At 39.1% G+C, this 24,340-nt stretch overlaps 1 protein-coding gene and 1 long non-coding RNA gene across 2 annotated transcripts in view; both read right to left on the bottom strand.

Moving 5' to 3' along the window:
* LOC119731980 (serine/threonine-protein phosphatase 6 regulatory ankyrin repeat subunit B-like) overlaps positions 1 to 13,751 on the bottom strand; it is a 34,131-nt gene extending 20,380 nt beyond the window's left edge. Inside the window, exons 1-6 of the mRNA XM_038205322.1 lie at positions 13,730 to 13,751; positions 13,264 to 13,376; positions 12,790 to 12,941; positions 12,535 to 12,700; positions 5,612 to 5,766; positions 3,417 to 3,543 (exon numbers count right to left, since the gene is read on the bottom strand). Coding sequence (XP_038061250.1) covers positions 3,417 to 3,543; positions 5,612 to 5,766; positions 12,535 to 12,700; positions 12,790 to 12,941; positions 13,264 to 13,376; positions 13,730 to 13,751 — 735 coding nt within the window. The remainder of the gene's footprint in view (positions 1 to 3,416; positions 3,544 to 5,611; positions 5,767 to 12,534; positions 12,701 to 12,789; positions 12,942 to 13,263; positions 13,377 to 13,729) is intronic.
* Positions 13,752 to 13,872: 121 nt separating this feature from the next.
* On the bottom strand, positions 13,873 to 22,728 carry LOC119732045. The gene is made up of 4 exons (XR_005271509.1): positions 22,658 to 22,728; positions 15,671 to 15,720; positions 14,505 to 14,708; positions 13,873 to 13,986 (listed from the first exon to the last, which is right to left on the bottom strand). It is a non-coding gene; the product is annotated as an uncharacterized LOC119732045 (long non-coding RNA).
* Positions 22,729 to 24,340: the final 1,612 nt, after the last annotated feature.

The following is a 24,340-nucleotide window of genomic DNA, read 5'->3' as shown; positions in this document are numbered from 1 at the left end:
AAAGTCGGTCGTACTTTAAACTACAATGCTTTGCAAAATATTATCTACTTACCCGAAGCTTTGCCAGATAAAAATAACTTATCTTGAATCTCGACTAAAAATTGGATCTTTCCGATTGAATTAGTTTATCTCTAAATATCCCTAATTTCAGGTCAGATGGTGGAGGGGGGGGGGGGCAGTTTCACTCAAGTAAACTGCATATTCACTCTTGGACAACAGGAGACTAATATCAGGGATTAAATACTTTACAAAACTATTAAAATGTCCGTGTGTTGTTACCTTCATATAATGGAGCGGCATAGCTCCAATGTTTCCAAGAATTGTGCACTTTGTGATAAAAGCTTGAAAATTCGCAATTTGGCCCTTCGTGTCTTGAAGGAAATCTCATAGATCCGGTTTGTTAGTATAAATTGCCAGACATCACAGTGTTCAGTTCCACTCTATGCTGATGACACCAAGCTTTACCTGGTCTTTTCACCTGGCCTTTTCACCTAGTGGTGATACCGCCACATCAGTCAACCAGATGCATGACTGCCTCTGCCACTTCCAGTCACGGAGGAGTCGCAATTTTCTACGTCTCAATGCCGAAAAAAACCCAGATTCTCATAATTAGATCTCGATTTGATTACTCGAATTTCATCTCACCACATCTCACCATCACTGACCACGGGTTGTCAGTCTCCAACTCTGCTCGAAATCTGGGAGTTGTGTTCGACCATCTGTTCAATATGGATTCACACATCTTAAATGTGTGCAGAAGCGCTAACATTCACCTATGCAACATCACCAGGCAGAATCCGCAAGTACCTGGAAACAGCAGAACAGGCCATCCATGCTTTTGTTTCTTCACGTCTCGATTGTTGCAACGCCCTGCTCGTTGGCCTACCTGCTATGTCTATATTACGTTTGCAACGTGTCTTGAATAATGCAGCTCGGGTCGTTGTGCAATGTGGAAAATACGAACAAATTTCACCTGTTCTGAGAGAACATTGGCTACCGGTACCCAAGAGGATCAGTTACAAGATCTGCCTCCTTGTGTTTAAGATCCTGCACGGTCGTGCTCCTCAGTATCTCCGTGAGCTCATCTCCCTCAAACAAACAGGTCGGGTTCTCAGATCATCGGGCTCGTACTTACTAGCAGAACCAAGAACTAGAACTATCCGCTATGGTCAACGTGCCTTAGCCAAGGCAGCACCTGCCATTTGGAATAAACTCCCTGCCACACTCCGTCAAACAACATCCCTGAACATCTTTAAAAGAGAACTGAAATCTCATCTACTTCACTAGTTATTTCTCTATGACTGGAACTTGACGAGTTTTGGGTGTAGGCGCCTTAATCGGGTTTCCGGATAAGTGCGCTTTAATCATCGTCGTCATCGTCGTCATCGTCGTCATCGTCGTCATCGTCATCATCATCGTCATCATTATTATTATTATTATTTTGTTTTATTAAACATTGTGTTTGTAGCCAGAGGCTACATTGTCACAATGCGTACAAAATCAGAAATACAAATTTACTAAAACATTTACCATCATACATACAAATATCAGAATACAGTACATAAAAAAATGAGATAAGATTTGCACATTGGAATATAAAAAAAGCGTACTCTACCGGAATAGTACATGATAAAAAAGGAAGGTTTTTTTTTTTAATTTAAGAATGGAGTACATGAATAAAATAGGATTTTGTATTATTGTTTTTTTTTTTTGATTATCAAATTCCAGTATGAATGGGAGTTAAGACTTGGAACTGTTGTTCAAAAGGTCAGCAAAATATCGGATGAGGCTATTCTGATAACGTTTAGTCTTGCACATCATATCGTTTAGTCGTGCACATCATCATTCGCTCGTTAATTGCCACACACTCACTGAAAGGGGGCTTTAAGTAGCGTTTTCAGATTGTCAATTCTTAATTATCAATTTGTTTTACCTTTTAGTCGATTATCACACTTTAATTACCAATGTTCCTTTTGAACTTTTCTGTATAAAGATTAATTCTCCTGAATGCATTACTCATTGCTTTCCTTTTAACACAGACACCCCCACAGTGCCTATGCAACATGTAGTCCCTATAGTTTTATACAGAGCAAATGACCTTCACTGCCCACACACAAAAGTCACTGGTCAGTTTCTTAGTTCAACCAAGTTACTTGATCATTGTTTTAAGGACTATTTCTAATTCATATAGTAATCTTTCTGAGAATCAAGGAAACCAAGATATGACTAAGTTCGCTTTAACCAGTTCAATCAATTAATAAGGGAATGAATGTGTGTTCAGGAGGTATTATATCACTTTGTTTAAAACCGGTGTGAGTCTGGATGGGTGATAATTACCCGAGGCGAAGCCGAGGGTAATCATCACCCATCCAGACTCACACCGACGAAACACATATGTATTCCCATTCATAAATACCATTTTGGTCAAATAAAAACAACAAATCTTTTTCGGTCAAAAAATCAAAACAAGTCAAAAACTAGACGTTGTTAACCATTTTGCTCAACAATTTTACTTCATGTTTTACGAAACACCCCTCTGACTATAATATGGAATGCCCATCAACAATTGCGTGCGCGTCGCGCATTCCACCTTCATGGTCACGCACACTTCGCGATGCCGTGCAAAACGCAGCTGGGCTGGTGTAATGTGAATATCGGACTATGAAATAATGATTCACTGGTAGTATTGCGCATGCATACGTGGGGAATTTGAACGTTCAACCAATGAAACGTAAAAGGCACCGGATTTCATGGGAGTCAAAATTTCATGTGACACTGCGAAAGTGTTTAAGACCAGCTAGCCTTGTCTTTATCATCCGTTTAAGACCGGCCACGTGACGGGCTCTCGACCAATAGGAATGCTTAAACTGTCCTAGGTATTTATGAATGTGTATTGAGATATTGTTGTGGAATAAACGGTTACGGTTAACACAGTTTTCGGCCAAAGAATTGTTTATCGACTTATCTATTCCCCAACAGGTATTATAAAATTAATTGATCTCTCATAAGTCACCAGAGGTCTAATATGAAAATGTTCACATATCTGAAAATTCATGCCTCGGCAAGAATACCAACATCTTTAATATGGGTCAAAATAGAATACGTTCAAGGTCATTGGCCTCTGAAAGGTCACCAGGGGTGTGATAAGAAATGCTTCCATATCTAAACATTTTCTTCATGGTAGAAACTGTAAAAGAATATAAAACAGTGCTCACCGAAAGCAAACTCCAGGCTTTCGGTGCGTGCACCTCCATCAAGGGTTGTTTATGAACATTAGCCGTAACAGCCCCGATGAAGTTGCTCCTAATGATCTCGATGTATTGACGAGTAACAACGACCACAATGTCACATCACAGGCCATCCAAGGCTTTACTAAAACTAATTTCTGATAGAATGTAACAAGAGAAAGCTCTTACCTGTTTTACGAGTGTCAGCACTACATCCGTGCGGCCATTTATAGCGGCAATGTGAAGTGCTGTAAGCCCGTCACTTCTTGGGATGTTGATTAAATCTGGTGCCACCTTCAGAATCCTCTCCACGGCACTATAACGGAAAAATATCAAAACATCACTGAGGGCATTTGTCATAACCTAGTGTTTGCTACCTGGCCTGTTCTTCGTGTGACGAAAACTCCTTGATATGATTGAGTTTATTTGGCAAGCCACCCACAAAGTGCAAAGATGTGACGTAGTTATTCGAAGGACTGAAATGTAAACATAATTTAACTTTGCAACATAATTTACCTAGAGGTTCGATGTCACGATTTACTAACTATGCTATCGCACTATAAAGCCAAGTTAGACATTTTGGCAAAAATTAAGTCAAAGTGACTACTCTTTGACTTTTTGACATTTTGACTAATGGCTGTTAGACTTACCTGTTAATCCAATTGACTTATTTATAATTACATTAGTTTAAAATCAGGGTGCAATGACTAACCAAAATAAGTCACACTTTCGCAAAAGTGTTATTATTTCCTCAGTCGCTAGTACCTGATTTTGATCCATTTAACAATATGTGTATTTATTTAACCGAAACATAACTGTCAACCATTGATAAATGGCTTAAACTTTTGAGTGATCTTGTTAATGAAAATTTGTCGAATTGGAATGATTCATCTAAAGAGTCAAATCAGTCAAATTAATAGCCTTGCGATACCCTCATGCATGCGCATTGTGACATTTACGGCCCCCTGTAGCGCGGTGCGCGGGAATATTCAAACCTCATCGGCCCGCTATTACAATTTGGAGTATCGATGCTTCATTAATCGTTTGTAGGGGATGTGTGGCCTAATGAATAAGGTTTGCCACTCATAATCAGAGGGCCAGGGGTTCGTGTCCAGTTGCTGTCGATATGTTGTGTCCCATTGGCAAGCCATTTGCTTGGAGAAACCTACGATAGACTATCGTTTCATACAACTAAAAGCTAGACAAACACCGTCTTGACGGGTCGTGTTAGCTAATACATTTGACAAATGTGACTAATCATCGCTTTGAGTGACTAATTGTGAAAGCCACATGACTAATTGGTCATTCATTTGAGATATTGGATGATTTAGTCACAGGAATGACAACACAATGAATAACTAACTGTAAAAGTTACATGACTAACTGATAAGTCATTTGAGACGTCGGAGGATTTAGTCACAGGACTAAAAAAAAATCGTTTTTTGAGTCATCTAGCATGACTAACTTATATAAGTCAAAACGACTGACCTATTTACACGCGAGGATATAGAGCGAGGTATACAAGAACCTTTTACAATCATGGTCATGTACCAGAACTGCAATTTTCGAATAATTTCGCCCGTTTCATAAAGGGACATTACGGCCTTAAATCCCCGAAAATTTGATGTTTTGGATTTTTTTACTTATCATATATTTAAAGGTCTGGTTGAAAGAAAACAAACCTAATTTCTTACCGGTCCATAGAAAAGAAAAAAAAGCGGTTGTATACATCTGATGCGAAAGACATTTTGTGGCATACCTGTACGTATTGCAAGTCGTGTCTAATTAATGCAGGGTATACGTTTTGTGTGTGGTACTTAATGCATATAATATAGGCCTACCAATACACAAATGTTGTGTCTCAGAATGCGAGCAACTGTGTGGCTGGATTCACGACTCCCACTCACAGCTCGAATTTTAATTTCATTCTCGGCCTATCTCGCAAGAAAACACAATACAAAACCGCCCAATTGTTAAAGGATAGTTGTGTGGACGTTAATATCCTACATTTAAACGCTCTTTTTATTTCATGTCGTTTCTTTTAAAACGCTTTTTGCAACCCAATTTGGCGCATTCCAGACCGTAATACACTGTTATTTCGGTTGTGTACTATATGAACCTAGCAACCAGTTGTGTAAAAAAATGACCAAGTTGTGTAATATTTTACACAAGTTCTGTAAACAACAATTTACACAACAGGTTGCTAGGTTCATATAGTACACAACCGTTTGATTTTTACACAACCGAAATAACAGTGTATATATCTCTTTAAGTAAAGGTGTTTTCCACTAATTCTAAGTATAGTATGAGGCAAAGAGTTATTTGCAGAAAAAGTAAAAACATTTTCTTAAAAAAACCAAATCAAAATATATGAAAATGCTTACAAACTGTTCCCACAAAGGGCTGCGTAGTGCAAGCAGTTCATCTCTTGGCTGTCTTTCAGAGTGAGGTCAACTTTCTGATGACCCACCAACAAATCTATTATTGGCTTGTTGCTCATGCGGATGGCGATAAAAAGTGGTGTATTACCGCGACTGTCCTGTGGCAAAGAAATGGGATTGAAATCAAGTTATTCTTAGGCAAGCAGCACCACATTCTCAGATTGCGTCAACATTACTGTTTGTTTTCCCCTCACAGCAGGATAGTAAGCATTTTGTGGAAGGTCTCCTTTTGATGTGGGACCCGAGGCCAAAAACACTCTGCTCAATTCAAGATCTTCTTTAATTTCAATCATCTCTCCAGGTGCGATTTCTGACGTATCTTGGTTTCAATTAAAGGGGAGGAGCAAAGGCCTTAAAAAGGAGGGGTTTTTTTTTGGGGGGGGGGCTCCCTATAGAGGGATCGCACAACAACAAGTTTATTGCCAATCTGCGAACTTCTGGGTTTCAAAACGAGGCTGGCTGTGTCAGCAGAAACTACACGTTTTACCGTCATATGCACAACGCGCGTTCCTTTCTCTGTGGTCTACGGTCTGTGTTTGCTACAAAGTACAACTGAAAGTACAATTGAATCGTGTCGACATATCATACAAATGTACAATTGAATGAAGAAAATTCAGTCTGTTTTAAAGTCTAATTTGGAGTGAAATATGTGTACGTTTTCGTGAATCAAAATCAACGTGTGCATTCATCATGCTCGAGATCCTTGACTCTTGTAGTGCTGCATGTAGAACTATGTGTTGTAGACCTACGCTGTTCAGAAAGAAATACTTGAACCTCACTCCCATTTTTTTTTAAAGTTATTGATTCATAATCAATTGAAGGATTGGAAAGAGTTCCAAACCTGCATGTGCACAAACCCGATGAGACTTGTCTGAAAAATTCCAATCCAACTGTTTACTCAGTAGGCCCATGCTTCAATATTTTCCCTGCTACAAATTTGACTTTTTTAGGACATGTTTTCACTTCTGATGATAGGTCACTGCAGGGAAAAAAATAGTGATGTCTTAATTCTTCCCGTAGAATTGTATAAGCAAGTTTAGTTCTTTAGTAGTACAATGTACATGTACATGTATGTACAAAAATGGACATAATAAACATCTTTAATCCAGTAATCTTAATGCCTGGTATAAGGCCAAAAAGCCACAGTTCTGCTTCCGATAACAAAGCATTTGAAAACAGGGTATTGTAAAGGTTTTTTTTTAGTGGGGGGGGGGGGGGGATTTTGTGTACGATCATATGGAGGTGTCTGCCTTTAGATAAAAGGTGCATGTAATGATTGATGGTTTTCATGTTTTTCCCCCTCAATGCCCCCCCCCCCTTCTCAAAACCAAAAAAAAACTATTAAAAAATAAAACAAATTAGGGTAGGGGCTATCAGAAGCAGAACTATTTTTTTGCCTAATGTTTAAACTCTACACTCCAAGAAAGAACAAATAGTCTCACTGATATTAAATTAAATACATACATCCATTGTTCACTTTATTTCAAATACATTTATCCAGCACTTTCTTGACTTTTAGTAAAGTGAGAAAAGATATATCATAGTTTTTTAAGGGGTAGATTTGGTCATGCTTGGTTTACATTCAGTTACTGTCATATGTAATGCTTAGGAAATAAATATGAAATACAATGTAAAACATAAATTTCAATGTGCTTGGCCTGTTGACTGATTTTTTTGTACTGTGTATTTTGATGTAAGCCCTTGAATCAAGTTTGCAAAACTTACCAAAAAATATTAGTTCACTCAAAGAGGTCAAAATAAGGATGTACATCCTCTCTCTCACCTTAAGTTTCATAAATGCATACGACTGAGTAATTTAACTACACATTTTTGTTTCTGATATTTTCTTATGCAAAATATAAGAAAAAGAACCATCTCGGCCAATGCTGTGGGTGCTGAAATGTCTTGATAAAGTTATAACACTGTGAAGGTACCTGATATACTCATACTGCTACTAGTGACCAATATTTACTCCCCATTAAATGGGTCGAAGTAGAAACTATTACTTGCAAAAAAAACCCACAATTTGAGACACAATAGATTAGAATTGCTCAATAACCACTTTGATGTGAAGGCCAAAATAAACTTCTGCATTTTTTTTTATAAAGGATATTCGAAAATGTTAATTCAAATGGTGTTCGTTGAGTGATTAAACCTGTGTGTGTAAACAACAAAGTCGCACCATTCTGCTCCAGTTAATACCAGCTGACCCTGGGGCGCCGCACCCCTCCCCCGGCAGTGATCAACAGTTTCCCAAACACGGCTATTTTTTTTTCCACTTGTAAGATCCCTTCTGTCCCTGCCCCACCCCCACCCCCAAGACAACCTCACCCCCTCCTTCTCTGTAGTAACCTATCTGTCCACCTTGGTCGGTGACTGTACACAAAATGTACTAGGAACACCCCCCCCCCCCCTCCCCGCCATGCCCAAATGCTTACCCACAACATAGGCAGCACCAGACACTAGTTTAATTAGCCTTAAACGGTGTACAAATTCGGCCCCCAAAATAATAGTTTTGCTTCCGGTTACCCTACCTACCCTATTTCGACAGCCCCTATCCTAATTTGAAAAATGAGGAAAACCCCGAGAATCATCAATGACCTCCTTTTAGTACACTTGACTATACACCGACAACTCCACATGATCGTAGAAACATGCACCCCCCAAAAAAATCCCTACCTACCTACACCCTATTTCCAAATGCCATGTAAACGGAGGCAGAATAATTTTGTTTGTGGCCTAACAGTTTACTGCATACATACCTCTCTATCATCTGCGCCTTAGTTTTTAAGCCCTTGGTGCGCTTTGGTTTTTAAGCCCTTGGCCTTGCAAGAATCCACACCATTTAAGCCAAATCTTTAGCTTTTCAGTCTTCACATTTTAGTTTTTGAAGGGCAGGCACAGAAACATCCCGTTTTGTTCCTGGAATGTCATTTGCTGTGAGATTAGCCATTGTTTAATGAATAATAAAAAGAAATCCATTGAGGTTATTATTAAAAACAGTTTTAAAATGACAATGATGTCTAGTAAAATTTCTTATGTGGATTATTCTAAATCAATTCACTGCTCTGGCTATATTTCTCATCATCATCATCATCATCATCAGTCTCCAAATCCAGCTTTGGAACGTTGAGAAACCCACGCCAACCGATCAGTCGAGATGAGCCACAGGGCAGGGGCTGACAGAGTATAGTCAGCCTCAAGCTGCACCCAGGTATTTCGGGGGCAGCCGCGTAGTCGTGACCAACCAGGATCAGGCTTGACTCCTGTAGATGCATCAACGGCCAACTTGAGGGCGGCGTGAGCTGGGGTGTTGCTAGGGAGTCGACGAATGTGCCCGAAGATGGAGTGATGCTGTGAAGATATAATACAGCGAATATCCTCCAGCCTGGTTTTCTGAGAGATGGCCTCGTTGGTGAAGAAATCAGACCATCTCACCCCAAGTATGCGGCTATATTTCTACAATTGTTAAACATACATCTGCTTTATTTGTAAATATGCATATACGACTAGAGCCTCCATTTATTCACAAATGCAACCCTGTAATTAATTGAAAATGGCACTATTGTCTTTCCAATATTTTTCCAATCTATCCAAAACAACTGAGGAACCTAAGCTCATAACAAAACTACGAAAAAATAATATTTCAGTATAAAATGTTCTTGTTTGAGGATCCTTGAAAATTGGTATAGTTTCTGAACTTCAGCCTACAGTGACCACGCGTTATCGTCAGGTTCCTCGAATCTGCCGACATGGCCGATATACATACACAAAAACCGGGCGTCGAAGAACGAAAAAATGGTGAACAATATTGGCATATCCTACAATAGTATGGCAGTGACATACTCGTATATTTATGCTACATCAACTTGGGATTTATTACATGCCAACACCACTAAAAATCTCAAGATTACAGGAAAGAAAAACGTACTTTTACGAGAGAGCCAACGGCCGACCTACCTGCCCGCAATGTGACGAATAGCGCGTGCAGAATTCGTGCCACAGAGAGCCTCGGTTTCAATGCGGAAGTGCGCATACCATGCTAATTCGAAATTCCTCTTTACTGATGATTCAATCACAGTCCGTCTTTGAAAATCTCGCCAATGTTTTGCTTTTGACTGACCTTTTAATAAGGAAATAAATGTGTGCTTCGGAGGTTTGTATCACTCTGTTTAAGACCACTTAGAGTCTGGGTGCTGATAATTACCCGAGCCGGAGGCGAGGGTAATTATCAGTCTGGGCGCTGATAATTACCCGAGCCGGAGCCGAGGGTAATTATCAGCACCCAGACTCTAAGTGGTCTTAAACAGTGTGATAAATACCGACGGAGCACATATTTATTCCCATTCATAAATACCTTTTCGGTAAGAAAAAATCATATAATTCGTTCAAAACATCCCGATTTTGTTCAACAAATTCACTTTATGCTTTTTGAAACATCCCTCTTGCAAAATAATGGATGGTTCAGCTGGCGAGTAAGATGTAAACAACCCTTTTATGGAGATTGACGCGCGCGTATCATGTTCTGCGCAATGTCGCGCAGAACGCACCTGGCACGTTGCGTTTTGAATTTAGAACTATACAATTTTGACTCCCTGGTAGTGTTGCGCATGCCTACGTGAGGATTGTGAACGTTAAACCAATGAAACGCTAAGAGGCACTGGATTTTTAGGAGTCCACATTTTATTGTGACACTGGAAAAGTGTTTAAGACCAGCTAGCCATGTCTTTATCATCCGTTTAAGACCGGCCACGTGACGGGTTCTCGACCAATAGGAATGCGTAAACTGTCTGAGGTATTTATGAATACACGTTTAGGTAAAGAAATTGCTTTGTTTAAATATCCGGAATGCCCCTCCTCCATCTTAGTCTATGTGCTAGACCGTGGCGAAGGCCATGGTCTATTACATATGAACAGATTCGCTGATTAATTATGCAAGACAATCGCATCTTGACCTCTAGATTTTGACCAATCAGCGGGCGCTTTCTATGTCGGGTATGCGGTCATTCACCTATGTACAAATCTAGACATGGATAAAGAATAACCCCAACCTCGTCCCCAGTGCTTACTTTATTTCCAACCTGGTTTCCAATAGCAAACCCTGGATAGGAAACTTTCTTCCTGTATCCTGATTCGATACCGCAATTGGCTAGTAATGGATTTTTATCGTGTACTTGGTGTTATTATTCACAACGTGCAGTACGTGTTTTCGCGATCATTTGTCCATGCCTTCTCGACAATGCTAATTTCCTTTTCCAATAAGGTCATATTAATATGAAATATGATACTGCATGTTGTCTCGATAAAATCTTAACAGTTTAATTTAAAAAAAATCGTGTTTTTGTAACTCACGACGTGCTCGCGCTGCGACGAATTGACTCTGTTTTTACCCCAGACACCGCATACAAAAACAAACGCTAATGTAACGCATATCCAGGCACCAGACTATTCCTCATTTGCATACGTGTTCAAAAATCTTGCACATGCAAATGATCCAATACCAGGGTGAGAGAGCAGGTAGTGATGGGCGCGTACTGTTCGACACCCTGGGGACGAGGTTGGAATAACCCCGCTTAACACAGCAACAAAGGCTTTGGCCACGCGCTATTATGTTACGCGACACGTACGCGCGCGGCTGCTGTTGCATTACAACACATGGATTCGATTTGACCAATCACGGTTTCAGTTCTGATTTGGGAATGAAATGATTTAGTAGAGTCGACTCCGATTGGCTGTGGCGCGAGATCGCATAAATCTGCATGCTTTGACATAATCAGACGTTAAAAAGGAGACTTGGATCCGTGGATAACGGGTGATACTCACTCATAATGAAAAGTTTGAGACCCAAACGCACAAAAGATCAATATGTGTGAGACAGCTCCTTAACTTGCTTAATTGACCTTGCGATTTGAATACCACATGCAACACGCTGGCCATCACCCACGCAGACACTGTTAGGATCCTCCATTCTCAATATTAGGTACATGATACAAACTGAGGGACAAGTTCGTCCGCATACACCCCCACATCTAGCAAGCTGCCTTTGTATTTTTTGGGCATTTAAACGATCCGTTCACATATATTTTGTCACAAACCACGAGTGTTCAAACACATAAAGTATACATAAAATTATATTGCAAAATGAACAAGAACAAAAAACTATACTTAGATATATAAACAGTTAATAAAAAAAAAATGCCAATTGCAAGTTGGTTCATAAAGCGTTGACAAGTCCATGAACATGTCACAAAAGTGAAAATGGAGGCCTGTAAAAAACACGTCAAACTTAAACGAAATCAGTGGTCGTTATGCACATGTACATACTACATGATAATACGCGGCAACATGGTGATTCTCTTAATACCCCCGAGTGAGTGGAACGGCCCTACAAAACAATGCGGACTTAGGTCACGTGCACTCACAAGACTGACCTCTGCATCAAATCCAGTCATTTGGGGGGGAGGAACTTTGACGAAAAAATTATCAGTGGTTTTTAAACCAATACAATTGAGCCTTATATGAATGGAAAGAGAACTTTATCTTTTTTACAAAACCGCTACCCCCAGTGTGCTGCGATATTGGGTTCTTGGGATTCCTTGAGATAAACAACCAAAGGTTTGTCACAAACGGTCATTTTCTGTTCAGCTCCATAGGCAATTGCCTCATTCCCCATATATTCAAGAAAACAATGATCAGTGGTTGTTCTGCTTTCAAAGCCAGACATAGATTGACTTAAAGCCAGAAGAATGAATTATCATAATCTGCAACTCCCAGATTTCTGCGACCGTCCGTTTGAAGATACAAGGAATTTAGTGTAAAATACCTCCGTCTGGTTTGTGGGAAGAAACGGCAATTAATCGACCTACCTTGAAATTGATATTACACGCTTCTGGCCAGCGTTCAAGCAGTATTTCGACGCACTTCTGTTGGTCATGTAGAGTAGCTAAGTACAGTGGAGTGAAGGACATCTTGTTTGATGCATTTATCTTGCTGCCAGCTTCCAAAAGATACCTCACTACTTTTGGTTCATTTCTGTCAAAAGAGACCGATAAAGTATTGTTCGTATCAGCGAATGCGATTAATTAAATCTGTTCAATATAAACCTATTAAACAATGCTCACCCATCTACTGCAGACGCTAGTGGCGTTTGTCCCTCTTTATCTTGTCTTTCTAGTGGGGCGTCATTGGTAACTAAGGCGTCGACGGCACCCACGTGACCACCATAAGCGGCTGTGTGTAGTGGAGTTTGTCCTTGCTTGTTCTGAAACTTGACCTGCAACATGTTATATGTCACAAGATTACGTTGACGGTTTCTTTAACCACAAATTGTATTTATTCATTCTGGTCTTACTAGTCATTTTCGGTGTCCTTGAATAATTGAGTTGTATTTGATTGATGGTTGGACAAAAATAGAGCACCCGCAGCCTACACACTACTAATCACTTCATAAGCTATGAATACAAAGACGTCACGCTCACGGTCCACGGAAGCGACATAAACTCAACTCGTTGGCCACAACTACAAAATGATAATATGGCAAAGGACATGAATATACATATTGATTGATATACAATCAATATGTTATCACTGATTACCAATTCAGGATGCCGGCTAATAATTTCTTGCACTTTCATGGTGTTTCCTATGGCTGATGCGTTACACAATTCCTCGCCATAGTGTATAATTTCGCCTGAATCTTGCAGGAGATCTGGTGGGGTAGACAATTGAAGGAAAAAAATCCTTTCAGATATTTGTAAGAAAATTAGCTTTCAAACTTCAATCGAAAGTGTGTCTGTAAGCAGTTTTTGAACGTCTTCTGTCGAACAGCATCAGCTTGTAAATTTTGCAATTGGACCTCCTGCAAAGTTACCAAACTTCTCATAGTAATTGACATATCGCTGTTTGCGAGTTAGCCACGCCCCTTAGACAACCGTACGGGATTGTGTACGTTAACAGAAATTTTGTTTGTCTCATATATGGTGTGTTCCACATCCATTAGTTTATCATATAATTGGATAATATTTTACAAGCTGCGTCGACGCAATTCTACCGCGATTCTACCTCGATAGGTCAATCTGGCCATGAGAGATTTTTTTTTCTGTTGACGGACAAGCTATAGTTTGTTGGAATTCCAGGCATACTCTTTTTCCTCGTGGGGTGAGATTATCTTTGAGCACTAGAACATGGTCTAATCTTACCGGGATATTTAAATTTGGTTTCCTTGCCAGTCCGACCGTCAGGGCGATTGTACTCATACTGCATCTCAGTCGGCCACTCGCCAGGTACAGCTGGCCGGACGACAGTTGTCTGAGAATCACCTGTATAAAAAAAATTCTTTTCGGTCCAGGTTATAAAGAAGACTAAAATAATTTTAACAACCAGCAAAACCAAAATTGATATTTTGATTTGATAAAGTGCGTGTTTACTGAAAAAAATCCAAACAATTTAATAAATCAAACAAACAAACAAACAAACACCCCTACACCCCAATAAAACAAACAAACAAACAAACAAACACCCCAACACCCCAACAAACAAACAAACAAACAAACACCCCAACTTACCAAAAGAAAACCCCACTTATAAAATTCGTATCACAGTAACAGTCCACTTTAGCTTGAAGTATATAACTGAACCGCTAGTGTGATCTGACACTCCAAAATGACTTTCCCCACATTTTATGCAGTTTTGAAATGGAGAAAAATATAGATCTTGAAATCCTTACCGATGGAATATTGTGGTGAATTTCATACATGCAGTAACGATGGCCAATAAAATATCTTCAGATTTAAGCTTGCGTATTTTTTGTTTCAGCTGATAAAACAAAATAAATTACCATATTTAAATTGTGTGTCCAAGCAATCACCCAAAATGATAGGACAATTGACCAAGTGGAGTGAAGGTTGGTTCGTAATGCTACCGTCACTACCAGATGCGGATGGTTCAGATGCATCTGGAGTCTGTGTGGAGGGAGTATCATCACTTGGCTCCGGCCTATCGTGATCTCTTGGCGTCGTGGGAGCATGATCAGGCCCCCTTTCTATAATTGAAGTAAATTCTAATCGTCATGTGTGACAAAAACAAATCCACGAGAACGGATGGTTTAAATATTGACAACGGGAACATAATGAGTATTCCAATCATAAAAATCATGCAATTGCATCGGTATCAATGATTCCGTCTATTTGCACTTCAACAGTTATTCATATATACCTGTGTTATTATTACCCATTCCTATTGGTCGAGGGCACGTTATATTTTAAATCACAGATTAAACACATTTGAGAAATCTTTAAACCAGCAAATAGTAAACATGACCCCTTAATCAGGAAAAAACATACCAATGCTTGCTTTCGTCTAGTCATTACAAAAAGAACCATTTTCCCCCAAGGTCTGCAGGTTTTGCATTTGCGAAAAAAAAATGTATGTGCTACAGAAATTTAACTTACACTTCTCATGCATGCGTTCATGCCCTGGACTGCATGCAATATTTTCTAACGAATCATGCCCTTTTTCAACGGTGGTCGCAAACACACTTCTTTTCCTTATGTTTTACAAGAAATTGAACTTAAGTCATGTGACTTATGCGGTTAGTCGTCATTTTGAATTGAATGACTAACTGCAAAAGTCAGCGCTGTTTTGTTTAATCAGAAGATTAAATTAATTTTAGTAATTTTGACTAATATCTGACAAGTCATGTGATTAATGTAATTAGTCATCACTTTGAGTGACTAACTGCAAAAGTCGGACGACTAACTTTTAGTCATTTTAGACGCCTTTTGGTTTAAGCAGAAGGCTTATTAATATTAGTCATTTTGACTAATAATTGACTTATTAATGGTAGTCATCTGGCCTGTCTCTCTAATGTTCATTAGTCATATCAGACGTAGGGTAGAACTAACATTTATTAACCAACATGACTAACTAATTTTTACAGGGGAAGTGTAACAGGGGAAGAAGTAAAATTAAAAGAATGTGTAAGATGTATGTGAAAGATCTCACCATCCATGGTCAACGCGTACAGTTGATATCACAGCTTGGAAGTGGTCAACCTGTGAAAGAAAAGAATACAAATAACTTTCATCTTACATTGCAATGAAAAATGGTATTGAGGTAAAGGGCGGGGGAATTTTTTTCCCAAACGAGATCGGGCAAAGCCCGGAAAAGCAAACAACATAAAAAAATACAAATGGAGATAAAAGAAAAAGAAAAAAGAAATGTTCAGTCAAATTTGCAATTAATTTAATACACATTTAACAAAAAGGGCGTCTGCAGGGGTGTCAATGGGAGTGGGGTGGGCAGATGTCCCCCGCCCACCCTCGAAAAATTATAAATTGAGAATATGCTAGAGAAAGTACAAGAATTTTGGGGATTGTTATTTGCGCTCTTCCCCCTTTAGAAACAATCCTGACGACGCCCATGGACACATGACACCCGAGGCAAAGCTCAGGATTACATATCTCCCGAGGATGTTAAAAACAATCCCACAATGATTCAGCTGCCTATTTTTTTTTAATATTTCGAAAATAAGTCTAAGCATAATAAAAAAATTAAGTTGAGCCTTTCCGTCGAACCTAAAATACGCTGTTCACTTCTGAAAAAGCTGCTGACCATGTCTGTATATTATGTAGGAATACGGAAAAAGCGACATGAATAGTCTCTTTCAACTTCAGAGTGCCTCTTTAAGCGACTGAGCTCTCTATCCGTGCAGAGCCTCATCACCACGCGCAAGCTGGACGTACACGCGCACTTCATAAGTAATTAGGCCCTAGAAATATGCCTAATTATGTCGTCTTTCCCGTGCTTTCGTACATGAATTTGTCTTGATGATCTTCTCATATGAAGGTTTACAGTAAATACTGTTTCTTTCATGTCCTAGCCAATGAATGAGAATACTAGTATACTTGCGATGCATACCGGTGCACGGTGACTTACATGTAGCAAAGTAGGCAACTTATCAGCTGTTGAGTGAGTTGCATGGACAATTATACAACAATGTAGGCCTACATGTTATTGATATATTGTAACGTTGGCCTACAGTGACATTTTCTCATCCCATGGATTACTGACTATTTGTAGAATAACTCATTAATTATTCCCTACTAACGAGGACATTGTCAATCTGAGGTTTTAATTATTATTTTAATATGAAGCATACGTCGTACTATTTTAAGGAAATGGTTGTGTATTTGCAGGATTTTCCCCAATAAATTCAATTTCAAATAAAAGAGAGGGTCGCAGTCAAGTTGTGTGTCTACATTACTACCCATTACCCCTGGATAATTCTAGGAACCTGTTGTTGCTCAGGCCTCAGCACCCCAGTTACCACCATCGTGGTTTACTACAATTATATAAGACGTACGAGATGCTCATTTGTTTATTTAAATCATTTTCTTAACCGTTTTTGATCACATTGATTATGTGGAAATAATTAGGAATGAATGAATGAATAAATACATTGCCTGGGCATCAGTTGGTTTAAGTATGGAAAAAAACGGATACATAACAAAAGGGCACATGACTTTTACCCTTTACATTTTTTAACGTTATTTTGAATTTTCATATATTTAGTTTACATAAAATTGCTATTGTTGCGGTTTTGCTCTAAAGTCAATGAACTCTTGAATCGCCGGGGCTACTAAGTGACCCGGATGTCGTCCCGCACGCGCGTGAATGTGGCCAGGGACTTGATCCGTTTGAAAGAGGACTCTTGAGAAACTTTACACCGGAGAGGATTATTGTACTTCATGCTTATAGCTAGCTGATGTATTTCCCCACTCCAACTTATTTCTTCCGCGCAATATTTACAAGAATTAGCACAAATATATCACCTTACATGTCGTACTAAAACTCAGTCAAAACACAATGCAATGTGTACCATCAACAGCTAGTATATGCAAGGTAACGCTATAATCAGGTTACAATTACGTTCTACTCAGATAACTCTTCAGCTTGCAAAGCAACACTGCTTCAAACACACTGTCTCAGACCATCTCGAAAAACTGGCTGACTGAACTGCCCCCTAATAGTAATACCACCGAGCGCTGCCCCTTTATATCGGAGTTTGTCTTGTTCCGTTATAGATTGGCCACACTACTTTGTACAAACAGACAATATGGCTTCAGCTAACCCCTGTTTTAGCAATTCCCTACAAACAGAATTAAGTCACAAAACTAAGAATTTTGCCATACCCATTTCTTCTGTTCCCCACATTATTTAAATAGCAGTTTCACTGACAGCTGCACGTGTTATTTTGTTTACTTATTGATGCGCTTGACGTCCCCTCCCCCCCCCCCCAAAAAAAACCTCCCTGTTCTAACCCAGCCGACTACTTGTTATGAAGACTTACTCCAACCGAGTTGTTTACACATTGAACCATTGCATTGAACCATTACCATGCAGGTTCACCCTGCCCTTCTTCTGTGGTTCAAAAGTTCACTAGATCCATTTTTGCTACGCTATCATACGGCACATGTCCTCTAGTGTCATTCAAATGAATTGCACTCGCACAAACACAAAGGGGCCTGAACAGTATCACAAACACGTCATTCACAAACAAGGTAAATAGACAACCACAATATTGAGGTACAAAAGGGCAAATATCTATCATATCTGATGAAACTTTCGACACCGTGCTATATGACCTAGATGACATTCGAATTGCACACGGTCCTACTGTGATGTAGCATGACTTACAGGGTTACAACAACCTGATGTTTAATATACATGTAGTAAAATTTGCACAGGGTCTCTACAGTCGTAATTCTTGCAAGGGCGTAACAACTATGTCCCGATTCCTTAAAAAAAACCAGGATTTCTTTCAGCAACATTTCCAGCATATTGCCAAAATGTACCTCGCGGTCTTCCATTATCATAAACATTTTGTGTGTGTGTGTAAATTTTGTCGTGCATGGCACTGGCAACAAGCACTCTCAAAAACAATTTAGGTTTGTGAATGGCATAAATGCTTACTGGTACCAAAAATTCAAACAACGTAACCTTTAAATTTTAAGAATGCAAGGGAAAACAAGCGCACACAACAGGAGGACAAAATGTGTGAAATGACATGTTCTAAAGCATTGTACCACTGGGCAGTTTTCCCAGTATAGTTGCACGTCTTTTTCTAATAGCAATATGTCATTGTGGAAAACGTATAATTGTGGAGAAATCAATGTTGAACATTTCAGATTGCCGTGTTTAACACTGATGTCTGTTTTATGGCGACCACTTGAAGAGTAAATTAGCTTTATAAGTACCAAGAACATTGTTGGTCCTGTAACGTCCATAATCAATGCGTAGTTTGTGAGCTTTTACGTTTAATTTAAACTGCGGAACAACATGGACATTATATTTTTACGGTTTATAACTAAGATCAGGCGTTGCAATCGATGACTATACTCTAATATTATTCTAGGTAGTGACACAGTAAGGTTAATTGTACGCTTCAGAACGGAACAAGAAAATATTATGGGAAACAGAAATGGACAATTCTGGCTGACGCTGTTATTGCGACGTACACATCAAACCAGACTGGTTCTCGCGCACGTATTTTTTTTGCAGCATACATCGTATTTTAAGCAATCACATCACGCACCCTAACATGAATATAAATCAATCTGTGTGGATGGAAAACACTTAGGTTCTCGAAGTGTACTGTTTTCCCTTTATTTAAACTTATTCCAACCAACAAAAAAAATATTTGATGAAAACGGGCATGGGCTCGAACTACAGATTTTGAGATCCATAGTTAATTCCACTATCCACTAGACCACCGAGGCAGCTGGACGAATAAAGCCGTTCTTTGAAATGCTTTAATGTACATGCATAACTGAGTGATAGCAATGATGTCACTTAATTATTATTTCATATGAATAAACATTGAACTAGCTGAATAATCATGATCCATTGACGAGGTGTGCTGCAAATAAAAACACCGCTTCCCGCGCCAAATGGGTAGATGGCAAAGAGCTGGGTGACAGAGTCAATCCGGCAATCTGGCTGGATATTATTTCAATTATCTTTCTGCTTTCAGTGGTTCATTGTTGTTGCAGTATATAATAGTTAGACGATGAGAAAGCTGTATGCGCAAATAGTTTCAAAAAGCTACATGTTGGGCTTATAATTTGAAGAGAAGACCCTACTCTGAAGATTGTGAGGAAAATCATAAAATATTAAAAAAAAAAAAAAAAAATGTTATTTGTTTAAAAAGAAAATAAAAAATGGAATGGACATTTGCTACAAAATATGCTCCAAGGTAATACTCATTTCACAGACCTTAAACACGAAAAACTAAAAGATGGATTGTGTGTTCAATTGGATTTGACAATGCTTTTTGTTTTAGGGGCCATTCAGAATTTTCAATGTTTTAAAATTTCGACTTTTTTCCAAATTATTTTCACCCACCCACCCACCCCTAATTTCGATTAATAAAAAAACTGAACATGTACATGTACATGCACTTGCATGTACATATACTTGAACATGAACATGTATACCCCTGTACATGTGTGTCAGTGACGGCGTGAAGTTGTCGGTCTTCCTCTTTTGCACTGGTGACCTTCAGTTTTCTTGTGTTTTGCCAGCTGATATGCTGTTGGGAATGACAGATTGCAGTTTTGGAAGCCACAAAGATGACCGTGGTTTTGTCGTTTTCTGGATGAGGTGGATGACATGTGACATACGATGTTGTGCCTGTCACGTGAGGTAGCTGAGATAAACATTCGCTCGTACCCCCCTCCCCCCCCCCCCCCGCCCTATTTGCAGGGCGTGGGGTACGAGCGAAAGAAAAACATCAGGTTTGGGCAGACATCACATCACAGGCTGCGGTCCTCGTAGTCTTGGAGTCCAGTGGTTAAATAGTCCAGTTTTTATAGCGATTGGTAATCGACGCCCGCGGCGTGTTATAGAGCCGATCTAGTACACCTGGTACCCTGCTGCCTCTACACGGCCTAACCGCTACAAACGCCCGGCGTCCAAGTCTATGTACAGTACATATACAGGGGATGAAGTTGAAAAAGAAACACGCATCGCGATATCGGAATGCTTGCGCGTAGTTCAGGCAAGTCAAAAGATCTATCTATTTTTTTTTTTTTTTATCTTTTTCTATGGAAAGTGAATTTCGATTTTCAATTATTTAGCTTGACCCACCCATCCACAATTTGGAAACAGATCGAAATTTTAAAACATTGAAAATTCTGAATGGCCCCCGTCTAGCATAGTTTTGAAATTTAGGGAATAAAATGCAACAGTATGATGTCCGTATTTTGGTCGTTGGGTTAACAAGGTGGCCCACTTTTTCAAGGACCTGCCCATTAAAACCCAGAAGTTTACGCTTGTATTTTTTTTTTTTTTACGAATAAAATGCATTCCCTTTAATACGCTTGTACTGAAAGATAGCAAAGCTGTGCAATATCAAATGCTTAATGCATAAAAGTAATTGCTGTTATGCCCTTATGAAAAAAAAGGAAAAACAGATGAAGTCCATGCCAATCGAATAAGACATTCCTACCCCTATTTTATAGTTTATTATAGTTTTGAAAGTTACAGGTAATAAAATGCAATGACATGTATGATGTCCGTATTTGGTTTGTCGGGTTATTGAGTGATATTTGACACGTTCTAAAGCATTTGTTTCTGACACAGATTAATTAAGATGGCTTTATTTTATGTTAAACAATACAAGTTGTCTGACAAATGGTTCTTTCAAAATGGAAGGGAAAAAGGAACCTCTACCCTCCGAAAAAAAGTGAATTGGCCAGGTTTGTTACCCTGACATTACACATTAGAACGAGCGGAGATTGAGTTTCAATACAATGCACCAGTGAGAGAATGACATGTACATGCCAGTTTCATGTACTGGCCAATTAATTTCATTATTGCTACTGTTTACATTGTTTTTATTAAACTAAACGTTAGAAAACAAAACTCCTCTTGATTTAAATCATGTATATTTTGGTCTATTGTGCAAAACCAAAGATAACTGGGGACCTACATTCATTTTATATACCTTCATTTCATCCAAATATCACTGCTAAAAAAATGATCAATGGAAATCAACGATTTTGATCAATCATCAATATGACATATGGTGTAAAAATGTTCTTTGGCTTGACATGCATTCCAGCGTGATAGTTAGACATATAATAGCCTGACATAATAGTCCACGTGCACTGATGTATGTACACTTAAAAACAAATGCAACGGTGTTAGATTTAACACCGTTGGTATTTTATCTAGCTATTGGGAAAAAAACCAGTTTTTATCGATCTAGGCGTATGCATTATTTTACAACTGATAGCTTACAGTACAATTGCCTGATATGATATAATCCAACATTCACGATACAGTAGGACGATCCAGTCCATTGTCGCAATTTGAGCAAGTGCGTTACAATTATTATGTCTCCATTACTTACAAAACAATAAACCCAGATTTTTAAGCAACATTTGCAGCATGCTGCCAAAATGTTCTCCGCTCTTTCATTGAACATGAACACACAGTTGGTAGGTTTTGTTGTGCATCACATTTTGCAACAAGTACTCTCAAAAACATATTAGGTTTGTGAAAGGGATTTCATTACGCTTTACACAAATGAAAACAACTTAGCCTTTAACTTTAACTTAGCCTTTAACTTATGCAAAAAGCACACAAGTGCAGACAATTAACAGAATGTGCGAAATGATATGTAAACGCTGTGTTTTTATGCCTTTCCAAGAATAGATAATTATGGGCACTTTCCAAGAATAGATGAACGGTTTTTTTAATCACAACATGTCATAGTGGAAACGTTAAATTTATTGTGGAGAAGTCAAGTTTGAGAATTTGAGACTGCCGTGTTTAACCCTGATGTCTGTGAAATGGCGACCAAGAGAAATTATCTTCGTTATTATCAGGAACGTTGTTGGTTATAACCGTCAACAATCAATTTGCGAAATATGTGAGCTTTTACGTTTAAACTATGAAACAAAATGACAATTATATCGTACTTACGTTCAATTTAGATCAGGCCTTGCAGTCGATGACTATACTCTTAAGATTATCCCAGGTAGCGACACAGTGAGCTACAGAAGGAAACAGGAAAATATATGGGAAATAAAAAAATGACAATTCTTGTTGACGCTGGTATTGCGTGCGCACGGCCATGGGAATCCCCGGTCTGTGACGTACACATCAATACGGACTGGTTCCCCGCGCCGAATGGGTAGACGGCAAAGGGGAACTAATGGCGTACCAGCGTCAACATCAATAATTATGCATATGTAATACATTTTTCTTATTACCGTCTATTTCCGGGTCAATGTGCCAATTCGCGCGGCCATTCGAAGCACGGTCGATGTGATGGGTTCATGATGGCGGCGTTGCGGAGTCAGAGTTGGAAGCCGTCGTCAGAAGACAATCTGGCTGCATATAAAACAATCTCGCTGAAGTAAAGAAAGTGCCAGAGAAAGGCTTTCGAAGTGAATACATCACTTTGATTTGTGTTCAAACGCAAGTCTCGCAAGTCAGTTTTATTTCATTTTTTTCGGGGGGGGGGGGAGTGAGTGGATGAGGATAATACTAGGGCAGCATTTCGTTAACATAATAATACATTGAATATCAGCTTTCCCATCGAACCTGAAATACTCTGTTCTGAAACATATGCTGACCACTTCTGTGCACTCTTAGAAAAAAGTACCCAATGTTGTGTAAAATTGTACTCTTTGTGGTGGTAAAAAGGGAACATGGTCGTTGACGGGGTAAAACGCTACGCAACAGGGGTTGCGTCAAATTTTACTCAATTGCTGCGTAAAACGTTTACCCAAAATTGAGTCGAAATTCTTACCCAACGGGGTTTCGTCAAAATTGTACCCAACAAATGATCACTCTTTTTTTGACCCCCAGGGGCAGGGGATGGGGGGTTGGGGGCTCTGTCAACCTTTCTGCATATTGTATTAACCATTTCCCTAACCTGACCCCCAAACATGGATGCTCTGCTAAAAAGTAGTGCTGTCATACAGGCCAAGAGACTGACCGTGTATGAATGTTGCAAATGTCATGTATATTTTGTACACGTGCGATACACACAACACACATCGCCCTATTCAATCATCGACCTATTTGTCACAAATATCCAATGTTGTAGGTACCTCATATACTGCCCACGTTTTCTTAATGATGTACTTTATTAATCAGTGCATCCTGAAAAGTAAATGATTACTTCTAAATAAAGGCATCGTCGATTTCGAATCCCACGTACTCTCGCAGCACGTTCGTTAGTCGACTTACCGCCATCTTGAATGTTACTGTCGATTTCGAGAACGCTCTTTAGGCAACATTTGGGCAATCTTTACTCTTTGGGGGGTGATATTTACCCATCTAAGAGCACATATGCCTGTTTGTTGTACGTTGGGTCAAATGTGCTTTCTTACACTACGTTGTTTACAATTGGAATTTTTTTCGGTTGCACAGTCAAAGGGTCAAATTTCCCTTTTGAAGGGTACTGGCAAAATCGTCACTTAACCTATAATTGGGTAAGAAAGGACTCAACGTTTGTACGCAACACATTTACTCGACAGGTTTTGACCCTTTTTTTTTAAAAAGAGTGTGTATGATATCAGAAGTACGAGTTGATATGAAGATTTCCATGATTCAAGGCAGAAACTTCAGTTTCACATCTGTTTCAGCATAAAACCT

Source organism: Patiria miniata, unplaced genomic scaffold (assembly GCF_015706575.1).
Source record: "Patiria miniata isolate m_02_andy unplaced genomic scaffold, ASM1570657v1 HiC_scaffold_24, whole genome shotgun sequence".
In the NCBI taxonomy this organism is placed as follows: domain Eukaryota; kingdom Metazoa; phylum Echinodermata; class Asteroidea; order Valvatida; family Asterinidae; genus Patiria; species Patiria miniata.
The sequence above is the reverse complement of the archived record's forward strand: the minus strand, read 5'-3'. Positions and strand labels throughout refer to the sequence as shown.